This window comes from Rattus rattus, chromosome 12, assembly GCF_011064425.1.
Source record: "Rattus rattus isolate New Zealand chromosome 12, Rrattus_CSIRO_v1, whole genome shotgun sequence".
NCBI lineage: Eukaryota > Metazoa > Chordata > Mammalia > Rodentia > Muridae > Rattus > Rattus rattus.
The window spans coordinates 3,499,833-3,515,306 of NC_046165.1; the positions used below are offsets into that span (position 1 = coordinate 3,499,833).

The window sequence follows — 15,474 nt, forward strand, 5'->3', positions numbered from 1 at the left end:
AGTTTAGTATCCAAGGCACTGCACACAAACTGCCCTCTCTACCCTTGGGGTTTCCTCCTTGATCTGGCTGGAAACTTCGTACGGACTGCGAGGACGCTCCGCCCGGGTCTTTTGGAACAGGCCCCAGGCTAGGCCCCTCTGGGGACACCGAGTGCAGACTCTGGCCTCTGGAGGGCCGGGGCGGGTAAGAGGGAAGAGTAGGAGTGGGTGGTGCTCTCCGCTCCCCGGGGCTCAGCTCTCCTCCGCGCGCAAGGCCCACCCCGCGGTTCCGAAGGACCCGGCCACGCAGCACCCGGAGAGCGCCCGCTGAGCCCCGAGGACCCCGCCCGCGCGCCCGCAGGGAGGCTCGACTGCGGCCTAGGGCGCCCGGCGGCTCCCCCCCCCCCCCTCCCGGAAGCGCGGGCGGGGTCCCCGGCCCGGCCGCGGGGGGCGGGCGCGGGGGCCGGACCGGGGCGGGGCGCGACGGGTTGTGCGCGCCCACTCGGCTCCAGGCGGCCAGCGCTCGCGGGCCCAGGCCGCCCGGCTCGACCCGAGCACCGCGGCGGCGCAGCGGCGGGAGCCCAGGAGAAACAGCTGCAGTCAGGAGACATTCCCGCGGCCCCCGCTGCCCGCCCCAGGCTCGGTGTATGGGGCCGCGGCCCGCCAACCTTCGCTGAGACCGTCCCCGGGGTGCGGTGGCCTCGGGCTCCAGAGCCCGCCCCGCCACCCGAGGGCTGCGCGCGGCCCCCGGCCTGCTCGCCGCGCGACTCCGCGCGTCCCGGGCCAGGAAGTGGCGGCGCCGAGCGCCATGGCCCACTCCCCGGTGCAGTCGGGCCTGCCGGGCATGCAGGTAGGCTGGGGCGTCCGGGTCGGGCTGCGGGCCGTGGCGGAAGCGGGCAACTTGGCGGTGTCAACACGCCCCCCCTCCCCCCCAACGGCCGGGCCCGTTTCTCCGGGATCTTCGCCGACCGGAGCAGCCCGGATCTCGGGTGTGTGCACGTGGAGGGGCCGTGGGGTCTGCGGCCTCGGGTCGAGGTGGGGTGCAGGAGCTTTGTGCTCCCCAACTCGGACGCTCAGGCCAAGCGCTCATTCGGGGCAGGAGTCTGAACTAGTGTCCTTGGAGGCCCCGTTTGGGCGCCTGGGCCCTATGTGGGCCTGGGACAGGGACAGCGGGATTCCAGGGTCTTCAGTCCCCAAGAGTCCCTCCCCAGACCCCCCAGACGGGAGACGGGAGCGCGGGGCGGGGAGCGCGCCCCGGCTGGTCCCAGCCCGGGCGGGCCGCAGGGCGGGGTGCAGGAAGGTGTAACCTCGCGTCCAAGCCTGTAGTTCTGGTGTGGAAAGTGCGAGGTTGCAAACCCGGGAGGCGGAACCCACACCTCTGCGAGTGCCCTGGCGTGCAGAGCCCAGGTTCACCCCTCGGATGCCAGGTCTCCGCTGCTAGACTTTCACTTTGAGACACGATGGCATCCAAAGCAGCTGTGTGCTAGCTTGCTTCTCCTTGCACACTTTGTATCTTCTTAGTTCGCCAGTGACTTTTTCTTTGGAGGGGAAGGGGGCGGTGAGGGGAGGGAGTTGAATTTCAAGTTTACATGGATGCACGAACATTTTTTTTTTTTTTTTTTTTTTGCTTTTGAGGATGTTTTTCTGTACTTTGAAAAACAATCACTGGTCTGTTCTTGTAAAGTTTGTGAGCATATAATGCAGACAAAATGATTGCGATTAACACCGCAAGACCAGTCAAAGTTTTGTTTTCCCAAGTGAGTGAACGGAAGAGTTTTGCTTTAAAAAAGCAAAAAAACCAATAAAACCTCAGAATATCCGAGATGATCAGTCTACAGACGCAGCAGGCGCTTTTTCTCGGGCTCCTGGGTTGAGCGGCACGGCCTTGCCTCTTACTGCTTCTGCTTCTTCTGAAACTATTTTCCATCCCTGTTTTCTTTCTTTCTTTTTTAATTCATACCTCGGGAAGGAAAATGGATTTCTTTGTCCAGGTTTGAACTCTGGAAGAATAGGAATTCAAAGTTACCACTTTAGTGGCCATTAGAGCTTGAGTCCTTTTTATTTTTGAGGAATAATAAAGTTGGAATTGAGTGTCACTGGAAAGGTGCTCTCGAAGTATTCTTGAAGTCTCACCTTGCGTGCCCGGTATAAAACCTGATGCTGCTGGCCACTAGTTGAAAGTCAGCCGCGGACTCCTACAACTCTTGCCTTGGTTCGACTTTAGAGACAAAACACCTGGGTCAACTGGGCGACAGTTTCTTACCTGTACAGCATAAAGGACCTCTTGGCACATTAAAAGCACGTTTTTTCACGTTTTCTTCATTCATGTTGTGTGGGAGGTCAGTACCAGGTGGTTCCTAGCTGGGGGCTGCTCTCTCTCATTTTGTTTGTTTGTTTTAAAGAATGGGCCAAAAATTCTTCACTTTGGGAAAAGAAAAATTCAATAACTTTACCTAAAAAGTGTATTTCCTGTGTGTTCTTGAGAGGAAGCCGTTTTAATTTTGTTTTTTGATATGGAGATGATAGCCTTTTCTCAGTATTAATTTTTTTTTTGTCTGTTCTGGTTCTGCCGAGGAGGAGAAATGACTTTCCACAGCCCAACCTGCCCCTCTCTTATGTCTTCAAACCACATGATAACATTTTTAGTGCATTACTGGAAACTGTTCCTACCCTTCCCTTCCCTCCAGAAAAGAAAAACCAGTACATTTATTTTCAACTTGGAGTCAGGAGCTGCAGCCTGCCTCCCTAGGAGCTGTTTTGAGGATCACATGAGAGGCGTGCCTGGCCTTGACTCTTGTCTAGGATAAAGCTGGAGAGGAAGAGGTCTCCCCTATTGCCCCACAAACTCCCTGCCGACTCCTGGCTAGGGTTTAGGAGGAACTGGGTTAAGTGTTTTGGCAAGTGGGGTGTGGTAGGGTTGAGGCAGGAGGATTTCTGTCAGTTCAAGGCCAGCCTGGGTTACCTTAGGGAGTTCTAGGCTAGCCAAGGTTAATCCTGAGACCCAGTCTCAGAAGAACTGGACAAAGTTCGGCAAGGCAGCAGACTCAGACAGCCCGAGGGAAATAAGTCGAATTCAGGAACTCTTTTGTATAAGGACTTTATGGCCTGCTAATCACTTTATATCTGTTGTTGATTGCTGGTCTGATGGAGGAAGAGATTATTTATACCTTTTTGTAACTTTGTGAATGAGGAAGGGTTTGAATGGACCAAGGTAAGGTAGTATATAGAAAGGCATACAGTGATTAAACCCAGGTCTTCACCCTGCCTTTGCCAGTGTTAAACATCATTTTGTTTTAGGTCGTATTTGCTGAAGAAAGAAAGATAAGATGAATGCGTGTTGTTTTTTTTTTTTCCCCCCTCAGTAGCTTTGATTGCTGGGCAACTCTAGTGATCTTTGGTGAGGAGTTTCGGGCTGTACACCTGACTGTTTTGATGAGATTTGCTGGGGATTTTCTTTTCCTCTTTGGGTTTTGTAGTCTGTTGAGAGAATTAGAAAGACAGACCTGGCCAGGTGCCTTTAGTCCCAGGAGACAGGGACAGGCAGATCTCAGAATTCGAGGGCCAGCCTGGTCTACAGAGTGAGTTCCAGGACAGCTAGGGCTACACAGAGAAACCCTGTCTTGAAAAACTTGAAAAAGAAAGAGAGCCATTTTGAGCTGAAGGTGGTGGATGAGCATGACTGTTTTTCTGTCTTATTCATGAACGTTCACTGTTTGGCCGTGCTGGTTCCAGTGAAAAGTTGAGTTGGAGGTGGGAGGGACCTGTTTAGTGCTTTTGAGTTTACATTAACTCATGGTACACAAGAATTAGCTTTATGCAAGCCAGGCATCGGTGGCTCAGACCTTAATCCCACCACTAGGGAGGCAGAGGCAGGTGTATCTCTGACTAGTTCGAAGCTAGCCTGGTCTACATAGCTAGTTCTAGGAAGGTTAGGGCTACATAAAGAAACCCCATCTTGGGTGGAAGGATCTAAGAGAATTAGCTTTTTTTGCTTAAAGGATTCTTTGGGGAAAAGTATATATGTATGTAGTATGAGATAGACGTGTGTAGGAGCCCTGGGAGGTTACGAGGAGCCACGGGAACCAGACTCCAGTCCTCTGCAGCAGTCCACCTCTGCAGGCTGTACATTTCTGTAGAAAGAATTCTGCTAGCCACTTTTACAGCCTCTCTGAGCTGTGACCCCTGGAAGACAGACTTTGTTTGCATCAGGACCAGAAATTAAAGCTTCAGACTGTGACACTATTTCTTGTTCCTTGTAAGTCACTACTGCCATATTGGGCGTTTAAAAAAGAAAAGCTGGTTGTAGCATTGAATGGATTCCACAGCCCATTGGTTCCTGGCTCCAAGTTTAAAATATACTAAGTCAGGTAAATCACAGGTGTAAGAAGGCTGGAGTTAAATTCAGCACGTCTGGAGGCTTTGCATCTAAGAGACCCTCGTGCTTTGCAAGTATAGATAATTTAAAGGTGTAGCTAAGAAACTTAGATTTTACTTGCCGGTGTTTTTATGTTCCCGCTTTCTCTCCCTTTCTTCAGCTCCAAGTCTGCACATCCTATCTGTGAGGAGGCTTGTGCACTTAGCCGGAAAGGTGCTTGCTAGCGCATTAGAGGTCTGGGAGAGAAGACAGGATCGTTGTTAGTTATTCTGGCTGTCTGCCCACCCCCTGTGTGGCACATGTCCATAGGCTGTTGTGTACTGTCTGGTCCCCTCCTCTCTCCCTGCTTCCTTGGGAGATGTCTGCTCTTGTTGCTCCTGCACCCTGGTGGGTGGTTCCGTGTCTGAGTGGCCTTTCAGTAAAGTCACAGGCCTGGGTTCCAAGAACATAGATGGAGGTTTAGCACCTTCTGGTCCTGATGCAGACAGCGAGTCTCAGAGGATGATGTCAGGACGCAGGTCCCTGGCCTCAAACAGTCAGCAGCTCTTGCAGGGCAGGCCCTGAGAAGGTTCCGGTAAGTGGCCCAGGAGGCCAGGTGCACGCTAGGAAAGCACCAGATTTCTGTAGGGTGGGGAGGTGGGGTGTCTAGGGCGCCTGCTGGGGCTGAGGCCTGGAGACTGGCTTGGGTGGTGTCTTGTTCTTTGGGCTGTCTGTGTTCTCAGGCATAGGTGATGGGGAAAGTGTGTTCTGGGTGTCCACCTGGGTATTGGAGTATTTGAGCAGAAGATGCCAGAGTAGGGAATCCGCTGTTGGTGCTGTGCAAAATAATTGAGGAAAGTCGGGTATGTTTTTCTGTTTCTTAAGTCTTTTCCTCACCAGGACGATCAAGTTCTTCATGCTTTTCAGGCTGGCTTTGAACTTCAGATCCTCCTGTTTCTACCTCGCCAGTGCTTGGGTCACATACGTGGTTGGTTAATACAGTGCTGGGGAATCCAGTTCTTGGCTGCGTGAGTGGTTGGTTAGCTGCCACTGGACCAACTGAGCTGAGGCACAGCCCTGCCTTTCAGTCATTCTGTACCTATGTCTGTTTGTGGTGTTCCTTGTTGCTAAGAATTTGTTTTGTTTGAAAATGTGTGTGTAGTTCCCTGGCCCTGCTGCCTCCTAGCCGCCCCATTGAGCCACATACCACCATCCTCATCCCCGAAAAGGTTTTCTTTTTTTTTTTTTTTTTTTTGTTCTTTTTTTCGGAGCTGGGGACCGAACCCAGGGCCTTGACCCAGGGCCTTGCGCTTCCTAGGCAAGCGCTCTACCACTGAGCTAAATCCCCAACCCCCGAAAAGGTTTTCTTGTTTCTTTTCTTTTTTGATAGGGTGGAGGAAGTCCTTGCTGTGTGTACATATGCATGCAGATGTGCATGTCCCCATATTCATGTTGGGGTCAGAGGACCACTTTTCCAGAGTCAGTTCTCGCCTACCATGGTGGTAGGTGAGATACGGGGATCGAACTCAGGATATCAGGGTGGTAGATCCATCTTTTTATTTTTTTAAACATTAAATAGCTTTTGGGAGGTTTTGTTCTAGTCCCAGATCAAGGGAGTGTTTTTTGTTTCTTTTGAAATGGGGTTTCCCTGTGCATTCCTGGTTGTCCTGGAACTAGGGGAGCCTCCAGTTCTGCCTTCAATTGCTGGGTTAAAGGTGTGCGCCACCGTTGCCTGGCTCAGGGAAGGTTATTGATAACACCTCATACAGGCACCCAGTTACCTTCAGCAAATGCAGGCAGATTGTCACTGACAGTAGTGTCTCCCAGCAGCTGTGACAGTGGCAGGGTGGTCTCCTGGCCTCCAGATCTGTGCATATTTGTTCCTCTTGGAGCTGCTGTGCTCCCAATGGAGTTGAGCTGCCTCTCTGGTCTGGTGCACATTTGTCTTAGTGACCGTTTCTATTGTAGTAAAGAGAGACCATGACCACCGCAATAGCAACTCTTACAAAGGAAAACATTTAATTGGGTCTGGCTTACAGTTTCGCGGGTGTAGTCCATTATTGTCATGGCGGGGAGCATGGCGGGGGATGTGGTGCCAGAGAAGGAGCTGAGAGTCCTACATCTTGATCTGAAGGCAGCAGAAGGAGAATGGGTGTAGCTGGAGCATATGAGACCTCAAAGACAACATCCACAGTGACACATTTCCTCCAACTAGGCCACACCTCCTAATTGGTTTCCTTTCAGAGTTGCCACTGTTTATGGCCAAGCATTCAAACACAGGAGCAAGTCCTTGGGGGTCATTCCTACAAACCACCACAAGGTTGATGGAGTTCTTTTGTTGGTTCTTGGCAAGCTGCAGTGTGAACAGCTAGTGATGGGTGAGCCTGTTCTCTGTCCCAGTGTGGTTTTATGGGGCACACCCTCCAGACCGTGGTCCAGGAGGAGTCTGATGGTCTCTTGCCACACAGTTTTATTTGGGTGATTTTTCCTGTGATTCAGACTTGCCTGCTTGGAAACTGGTACCTACAGGAAGTGGGCCCCACCCGACCCTCCCTGCTAATGCTTTCTGTGTGCCTTAGCTGGGGTGATTATCACTAATGGAATCTTGTGGCTGGAGTGCTTGCAGGAAATAGACCTGCATTCTGTTACTCTGCTGCTGCAGTGGAGAACCTGGGCTAGCCTTGAATCTGTTGGTAGTAGTCATTTCTCATAACTAATTTTTACAGTGGGATCACTAAATGTCTTGGTGTTAAATGTCTTGGGAAAAGGATACATTGTTATTAGAACATCTGCCTGGGCGGGGGCTGTGCCCAATCCTGAGTTCTTGGAACTGGGCACTGCGGCTTATTTCTACAGGTTTAGCATTCAGAAAGGCAGGCAGGAGGGGCGCTGTGAGTTGAAGTCCTGGGCTACAAGGTCAGTTCCAGGCCGGCCTGGATTATAGTGGGAGCACTGTTAGCTGCTCTGGGTAAAACAAGATGGAGATTAGCTTGCTACAAAGTACACCGTGGCCTGCTCAGTGCGTGGGAGACTTCAGAGACCTCCTCCTGTTTTGTAAGGGTTTGTGGTTAGCAAGAGAAACTGTTGCGTGCTGGAGTCTTGTCTGAGTCAGTGATGGGGACATGGTGAGTTTTATGTGAATGCTTACCAAATGCGCAGCTAGGGCTAGCCTAGTTAAATCTCTTCCTGTTTTTACCTCTAAGGTCTGGAAGCTCTGACAGACCTCCCTATCCTTTGTTTGATTTTCGGTTCCTTAGATTTGTTTAGTTTTTATTAGAAACAGATGCACAGATTAGATGCTCACGGTCACCTGTCCCCTGCCTCCATTTCTTACTTCCTGAAGGCAGCCCCCCGTGGTCTCTCTGTGCTGACTTAGCCGTCACTCTGCGGCTTAGTGGGCGAGTTTAGAAACTGCATCCTCTGTAGACCCCGGGTTGTGCAGATGAGGATTTAGGTTTGGTTCTGTTGACGTCTCTTCCTTCACGTTAGATCTGACAGCAGTGTCTACACAGTCTGCAGCCTGGGCAGTGGTAGTGAAGTACAAGCTCTTTTCACGTGTCTTGGGTTTTTCCAGCTAGACTTCCCCAGGTGTCAGGACCGCCTCTTAGGAAACTCAGCTGGAGCCAATCTCAGGCCTTTCACCTCCAGAGAGAATCTCTGATGCTCCTCCACTGGGCTGTGGTGCTCCTCCACTGGGCTGTGGTGCTCCTCCACTGGGCTGTGGTGCTCCTCCACTGGGCTGTGGTGCTCCTCCGCTGGGCTGGTACCCTTCAGTTTGGTCCACTCCTCCTCTCTGAGTCTCTTGGCCTTTTGCTGCCTTGGTTCCTTTGCTGCTGTCTGCTGTTGGATACCTGTTTTCTGTATTCCAGTCTTTCCTGGCTGTATTCCGTTGGATTGATGGGTAACCTGAACTCCCCTCCAGTGAATTGGGTAGTGTGATATGGCATAAAATCATAGGTTTCCTTCCAGAATTGGGTTTTCATTCCTGGGGGCTGAGACAAGGCCTCATGTGTTCTAGGCCAACACTGAACTACATCTTGTTTTTGTTTTTGTTTATTTTGAGACAGGATTATGTTGTGTAGCCCAGGCTGACCACCCTGAGGCTGGGGGTACGGCTATGTCCCCTGTGCCCCGCAAACCTCCTCCAGGGAGTTTTGAAGACACTTCCTTGTCTGCTGTATTCTAGCTGCGTTCTGCTGGAGCACAGTGCACACCAGGACTGGATTCCACCCACATAAGCCGTCTTGTCCCGAGCCTGGAAGAGGTTCCTTTGTGTTGTGATGTTCCACAGGGGTGCCTTGGCGTGAGTGAGTGCTGTCGTATCTGTGTGCAGCGGCCAGGAGGCCTATATAGTCTGGCAGCTGGTGTCCTGTGATGAGGTCTGGTTTGTTTTGTTGAGATTCTTTTGGAAGCTGTACCTTCTCATCTGATCCTTGAACAGCCCTACCCTTTAAAGCTGTTTTCTGTCCCCTGTCTTTCCCACTGGTTTTCTGGGCCATTGTCTTTACTTTTCAAGCCCCCCAGTGAGCATTTCTGCTCCTGTGTTCTTAGACGCCAAGAGCCTCTGTGATCCTCTGAGTGTCCTCAGTGTTCCTCGTTATCGTGTGCTTCCCTTTTTGCCTCAAGTGTCTGTTTTATTTCCAAGGCGTAATTCTTTCAAGTCTCTAGTTTTTCCTTTATTGGGTTTAGTGGCTGGGTTTTTTTTTGTTTGTGTGTTTTGTGCTAGAGGCCACCCTCTAATCCCCTTTTGTTTATGACTGGAAATTGCTAGGACCTCAAGTAATTTTTTTCTTCTCTTCTCCTTCCTGTCTGTCTCCCTTCACTCCCCAGGGTCTCAGTATGTCCCTCTAAATTAGGGAATGCTCCCAGGCTGGCCTTAAACTTAGGTTTTTCTTACCTGAGCCTCATGAGTGCTGGTGTGTGCCACCATGCTGTCTGTCTGGGGAGTTTATAGTAATGCTTGCTGTCTGTCATCCCTACTGGACAGGACCGTTGGGAATGGCCTTGTTAGATGTTTGCCTGTTTGAAGACCTTGGTGAGTCTGATCTTTCTGCTCATTTCCATCTTTTTCATCCGCTGCAAATTCCCCTCTTCGTAGTCTTTATGGAGGTAGACTGGGTCGGGGGAGGGGTAGACGCAGTGCTGTGTGGTGCAAGCGCTGCCTGGTTAGGAGTCCTGTGCTTCCCTCCTGCCCTGGACAGCATCGTGAGGAGGACGATTAGGACAGCGACTGGGCTCTGCAGGAGGAGGGAGTCTTTCAGCTGCATGGTTCCTTTATCAGACTTGCCCTGAGTCCCTGAACTCAGGCACCTCTGTGGGGAGATTAGTTACATATTACCCGGCACAAGTGCTGTGAGGGTTTAACTTGAGGAGAGTGCATCTCGGAATGGAAACATCATGGGGGGGGGGAGGAGCTGGTCACATGTCTCCAGACAGGAAGCAAATGGATGTTGGCGTTCAACTGGCTTTCCCTTGCCCCTTTTAATCAATACTGGACCCTCCCGATACCACTGTGCTGCCTTCAGTGTGGGCCTTCGAGTGAAGCCTCTTTGGAATCTCCCTCACAGATGCACCCAGAGCTGGGCCTCCTAGGTTATTATTCCTCTAGGTCATTTACAGCCTGCTCACCGGGAGTCCACTGAGGCCGGGTAGTACCTCGGGGTGGGTACCCGCGGTTGCCAGTCTCTGGGATGTTGGGGTTCAGTGCTGTGAACTGATTCTCTGCTCTCCCCACATGTGGATTGTGCTGTCTTCTGCTGTGGCTTGAGACTCCAAGTTCATGTGCTGGAAACTGAACTTTCAGATTTATGTTTTCTTCCTGTTGTGTGTGCAGCTTTTGGGAAGTAGGGCTGGACACGACCATAGTGCATAGCTCTGTGACGGGGCAGATCTGTAGGGAAAGGGGATCCTTGAGCTGACGTGCTGCCCTTACTGCTACATGCTGCCTGACCCCCGGACTTCCCAGAATTTGAGGCTATGAGAAGTGAGTTTGCTTTGTAAATTACATGGTCTGCGGTGGCCTGTCCCAGTACCAGGACGGATTCGAGTTCTCTCTCTGCCCCATCTTCTCTCCTGCCTCTAGCAGGTGCAGTCTCCTGGCTGGCAGGTGAAGCAGCTAGAAGGAGGACGTGATGCACCTGGATACGGTTGAGGAGGACATAAGGCTAGAGGCATCTGGGTGGGTCCAGCGTGAACTGGACCATGGTGGGAGGGGAGGGGGATGATGGAGGAAAAGAAGAGAGAAGGGGAGAAGGCTAAGAGGATCAAGAGAGCATGTGGAGTCAGGAGAGGGCACAGCCCAAAGGCTGGTTTATAAAGGGTGAGAGGAGCTGGGGGAAGGGAAGCTAAGCCCAGCCCCCAGGCTGGAGAGGCTTGGGGTAGGAGGCTGGGTGAGAAGTGCTGGGAGAAGCCACTGGTACAGAGTGAAGCTTTCCCTGGGTTTCTTTGAGACTTAACATTAACCATGCTGTATTTATATCAAACTGGAAAATACTAACCTTTAATTTGCCACCTTTTGTGGGAAGCCTTGTGGGAGGGGCCTGATTTTATTGGTTGTTGTACTCATTGGGTGGTGACAGGGTGAACAGCAGGGCCGTGGGGAAGGGCTGATATTGTCAGGTTTGCAAAGATGGGCTTAGCTGTGAGGAGAGCGCCGGCTTTGGGTGTCAGGGCCGTGTTTTCCTCTTTCTTGTCCCAGACCGTTCCAGCGTTTGGATTCCCATCACTGTTCCCTGCGCGCCCAGTGCAGGGCTGGTGACTGACAGCGCGTAGGGCCCTTCAGTATGCATACACTTTTGTTTTATACTTTCGGGGAGAGAACCCAGGGCCTTGGGAATGCTGCGTGAGCATCGTTACTTTTGAGAAAAAGTCTTCCCTGGGCTAGAGGACTGGTGGTCTGGCTGGGCAGGATGGGTACAGTTGGGTGGTAGCACTTGTCCTTGTCACTGTGCACCTGACTGCTGCTGAGGAGCAGCCTTGCTAACCCTGCGAGAGGAACCGAGTGGCTTGGCCTCTGCGCTGGTCTCATCCTGTTAGGTGACTGCACAGGATGGCGTGTGCGCCTTCAGGTCTCTGACTTGGTGCCGGTCATGGCTCTCCTGCTCACACTAAGGCTTGCAGTTGACTTCTTGGTATTAGGGATTGTGGTGTGGATCTCTCTTTATCTCCTTTCTGTCTGCTGCGTTTCACAGGGATCATCTGACGCCATGGAAAATACAGATCTTTACATTACAGTTCATAGCAGAATTACAGTTGTGAAGTAGCAATGAAGGTTATTTTATGGTTGGGGTCACCACAGCATGAGGAGCGGTATTGAAGGGTTGCAGCGTTGGGAGGTTGAGAACACTGCCTTAGGGCTGGCTTCCCAGCTGTCAGGTTTGTTGAGAATGTGTTGTTTGAACAGTGACTCAGGTCATTGCTGCTGGGCTCCACTCTCTACCCTCTGATTTTGGAGGTGGGAGGTGGGGCTGCGGTTCTGTGAGGTTGGTTCCCAGGTGTGTTGCTGCCTCTAGGACCACACGTGGAGAACATTGTGTTGGGGAATTCAACATCCTAAGTCCCAGTGGGTCCGTTGGTCCGTGGGTCCGTGGGTCCGGGTCTCGATGGGAAAGCCAAAGCCGCTTATGTGGCTCCTGTTTGTAATCTCTGCAGGTCCAGGCCAGCCTGTGCTCCACTGCACAGGATGACCGGTCTCAGCCAAATCCAGACCACTGCATGTCCTGGCTTGCATTTTATTTGGGGAGACTGATTTTGGAACCTCTGGTGTAGATCTGGGGCAAAGAGGTCTTAAATTGTAAGACTTGGGCTTTTGTTTTTGTAGTCTGTGTTTCTAAACCCGTGGGGTGGCAGCATGTGGGTGCTCCATGTCTCTTTGACCCTGGAAACGTCTTTGTAAAGGAGCACATCTCTTGGAAATTGCCCAGCCCACTAGGTTATCCTGGCACCTGCGTGGAGACTGTTTCCTGTGCTTCTCTCTGCTTTCTGGTTCTTCCTGACATGAGGTAAATGCCAGCGGGAAGTCAAGGCATGTGGTGACCCCAGCTTCTCCTGGGCCGTTTCCCATATATCAGCCTTTGGCGTCCTGGGTTTGTGCCAGGGCTACACCACACACATTCTTCCTTATCTGGCCTTAAGAACAACGGTCACGGCCACAGCCACAGCCACCACAACCACAGCCACCACCACCACAACAAACATAGGTTCAGGGAGTGACCTCCGGTTCAAGCACTTTCCTCAGCCTCAGATCTATCTGTATTTTGAGATAGGGTCTTGCTCTGTGGCCCAGTGGGTCGTCGTCGTGTGTGTGTGTGTGTCCGTCCGTCTGTCTGTCCCTGTTGTCGTCGTGTCCCCGTACCCCCTCCCACCTTGGGCTTCATGCTTAGAAATGACAGCTGTGCTTACATTAGCTCCCCTGAATTGGTTAAATTATACTTTCAAACTTTGAGGTTTTGGAACTTTTTTTCTCATTTTTTTTTTTTTTTTTTTTGTTTTTTTTTTTTGGAGCTGGGGACCGAACCCAGGGCCTTGTGCTTCCTAGGTAAGCGCTCTACCACTGAGCTAAATCCCCAGCCCCTTTTTCTCATTTTTAATTGTACTGTGACACTTGTGAAATTTGAGTTGTTTGTGTGTGTGTTTGCTTTCAAACTCTAAGGCAGACAGTACATGGTCGAGTTAGTGAATTGCTTTAAGAAAGTGGATGCAGAGCCTAGCTCCCTCACTAGAAAAGAGCTTGAAGTCTTTCGGAATGCCTTCGTCTACTGTGTTTTTGGGAAAAGGTGAACTCAGTGTGAAGTGAAACCACACGTGTTTCCTGGCTGTGTGTTAGCAGGGGAGGGTCACTCGCACCTCACAGCGGGGAGGTGGACCGTGGGGAGGTGGACTGGGTGGACAGTCTCATGCTGACCTGGAGTAAAGGCTGTGGCAGGTGTGCTGGATGGCATTTCATTCCCCAGGGGCCTGAAGCAGAGCCTGTCTGTGCTCACACAGTGGTGCAGTGTTTCTTCACTGTTTGATCCATGTCTCTTAGGTGTGTTACTGTTCAGACAGAGCAAATGGTTTCTGGAGCACAGGCTTGAGAAGCCCCTCCCACTTGTGTAAGCGATGGTTTTCCGAAGGTGCCTGTGGAATGTAGCAGTTCTGGAGCTCTGCTGTGGAAGCGCTCCTGCTCTGACGATGTCATCAGTCCACCCTCGGTGTGTGACCATAACTGCTGCGAAGAGCTAAGGTGACAACAGCTTAAATTGTTTAAGAGAGGTAGACTTTTGGTTGTTTTGTTGTGGTTTTAGAGTTTCTCTGTTTTGTAGCCCCAGCTGTTCTGGGACTGCTGTGTAGACCAAGTGCTGGGATTAAAGGCAGGAGGCACCATGCACGGCTGAAACTCCATCCCCCCTTTTTAATGTATGACCTGTTGCATGGGACGTTTCGACTGTAGCTGTGGGGGGTTCCGGTCCTCAGTCTTCCTGCAGCGGAGTCTGCAGCCTGCCCTGCTGGAGGCCTGTGATAGCGGGGCTCTGCGGCTTGGCGGGCGGAAGGGCCGTGTTGCTTATCTGCTGTCTCTGCCAGCCCCTTTCCTGCACTGGCCATGCTGTGTGGGCACAGACTGGAAACCAGTGTGACTGGGTGTGAGGACTGGGAGAGGCGGGCACTCCCTCCCCAGGAGCACCACCCCTCAGCCCGTGTTTCTGCTTTGCCCACGTCTCCGTCCTCTGCGTGCATGTGAAGCTTTAGGTGGTGGCACCCATCAGGCAGGTGCCCGGCCATGTCTTCTTTAAAACTGGACCATAAGCCATCCTGAATTTCCATAATCTTAGGATGATGTGTTTTATCTTAGGTTCCTAACGGGTTTCTCTCCTCTAATACAAGGCCTGCTGATTTCCAGGGCAGAAGTCAGTCAGTCAGTCACTCTGTCTGTCTGTCTGTCCGGTTGTTCATGCCACAGCATGCTTGTAGACGTTCTAGTTCTCTTGACTGCTGGTCCTGCAGGTGCAGCAGGCCATCAGGCATGGTGGCAGTCGCCTTTGCTGTTTGGTCGTCTTGCTGGGCCTCCAGGTCAGAAGTCTAGGTAGGAACATACTGGTGTACCTTTTGTCTCTGGAGCAGGAACGGCTACTTACCCACACATCCCTGCCGTGCACGCGCTCTTGCTTGGGAAGCATTGAGTTCCCTGTGGTTAATTGTGTTGCACACACTGAACAGTGGCGTTTGTAAGGCCGGGCTCCTTACTCCTTGCCCCGCTGTGTTTTAGAGAGTAGGCTGGATGGGAGCGCTTCTAGGTTCTTGGTGACTTTGCAGCACGCGCAGAGGCCAGATAAAGGCAAGCAGCTCGAATGGTAGGGTGGGGGCGTTAGAGTTGTGTTTCCACCTACATGGGTCTGCACGTACACGGGTTGTTCTGGAGTGTGTGCGTGTGTGTGTTCCACATGAGTGGGTCTGCATGCACATGGGTATGTGCTGGAGTGTGTGCCCCACAGCATGCACACGGGTATGTTCTGCAGTGTGAGTGTGGAGGCTAGAGATAATGTTAGTGTCTTCCTCAGTCATGTTTTACCTTACTCTTTGAGACAAGGTTTCTCACTGCACGGAGCTCATAGGTACATCTAAACCGGCCAGCCGACTGCTGGGAGCTGTGTCTCACCCCCTCTCGTACTGGGAGCATGGGCGATGGACATCAAACTTGGTCCTGTCTATTTGCATGTCACTATTATGAATGGAGCCCTCTCCCCAGCCCTACCCTCCCTCTTTGTGACCCAGCTTCATCTACGTTAGTCCAGGCAGGCCTTGAACTCACCATGTAGCTGGAAAGGGAAAACTTGTGAGCCTCCTGCTTCCCCCTCCCGAATGCTAGGCTTACCAGCAGTTGTGCCAACATGCCCAATTTTAGAATCGTATTGTAAATTGTCACACAACCATTTGATGACTCTTGTTTTAAAATAGCCTTTTAAAAAAATGACTTAGTTTTGGCCAACTTTACCTGTATGGGCGCTTTGCCTATGTGTGTGTGCACTGTATATATGACTGGGAACTGTGGAGGCCAGGAGGCAGCGCTAAGTTTCCAGAGCTATGGTTAACAAATGGTTGTGAGCTGCCTTGTGGTGCTGGGAACCGAACCTGGACCATCTGTGGCTAGGGATTACAGAGGTCTG

At 51.7% G+C, this 15,474-nt stretch overlaps 1 protein-coding gene across 1 annotated transcript in view; it reads left to right on the top strand.

Annotated features, from left to right (window-relative positions):
• The first annotated feature begins 450 nt into the window (after positions 1-450).
• Positions 451-15,474, top strand: part of Stk24 (serine/threonine kinase 24) — a 97,511-nt gene continuing 82,487 nt past the window's right edge. The window contains exon 1 of the mRNA XM_032917339.1: positions 451-829. Within this exon, the coding sequence (XP_032773230.1) occupies positions 788-829 (42 nt within the window). The 5' untranslated portion in view covers positions 451-787. The remainder of the gene's footprint in view (positions 830-15,474) is intronic.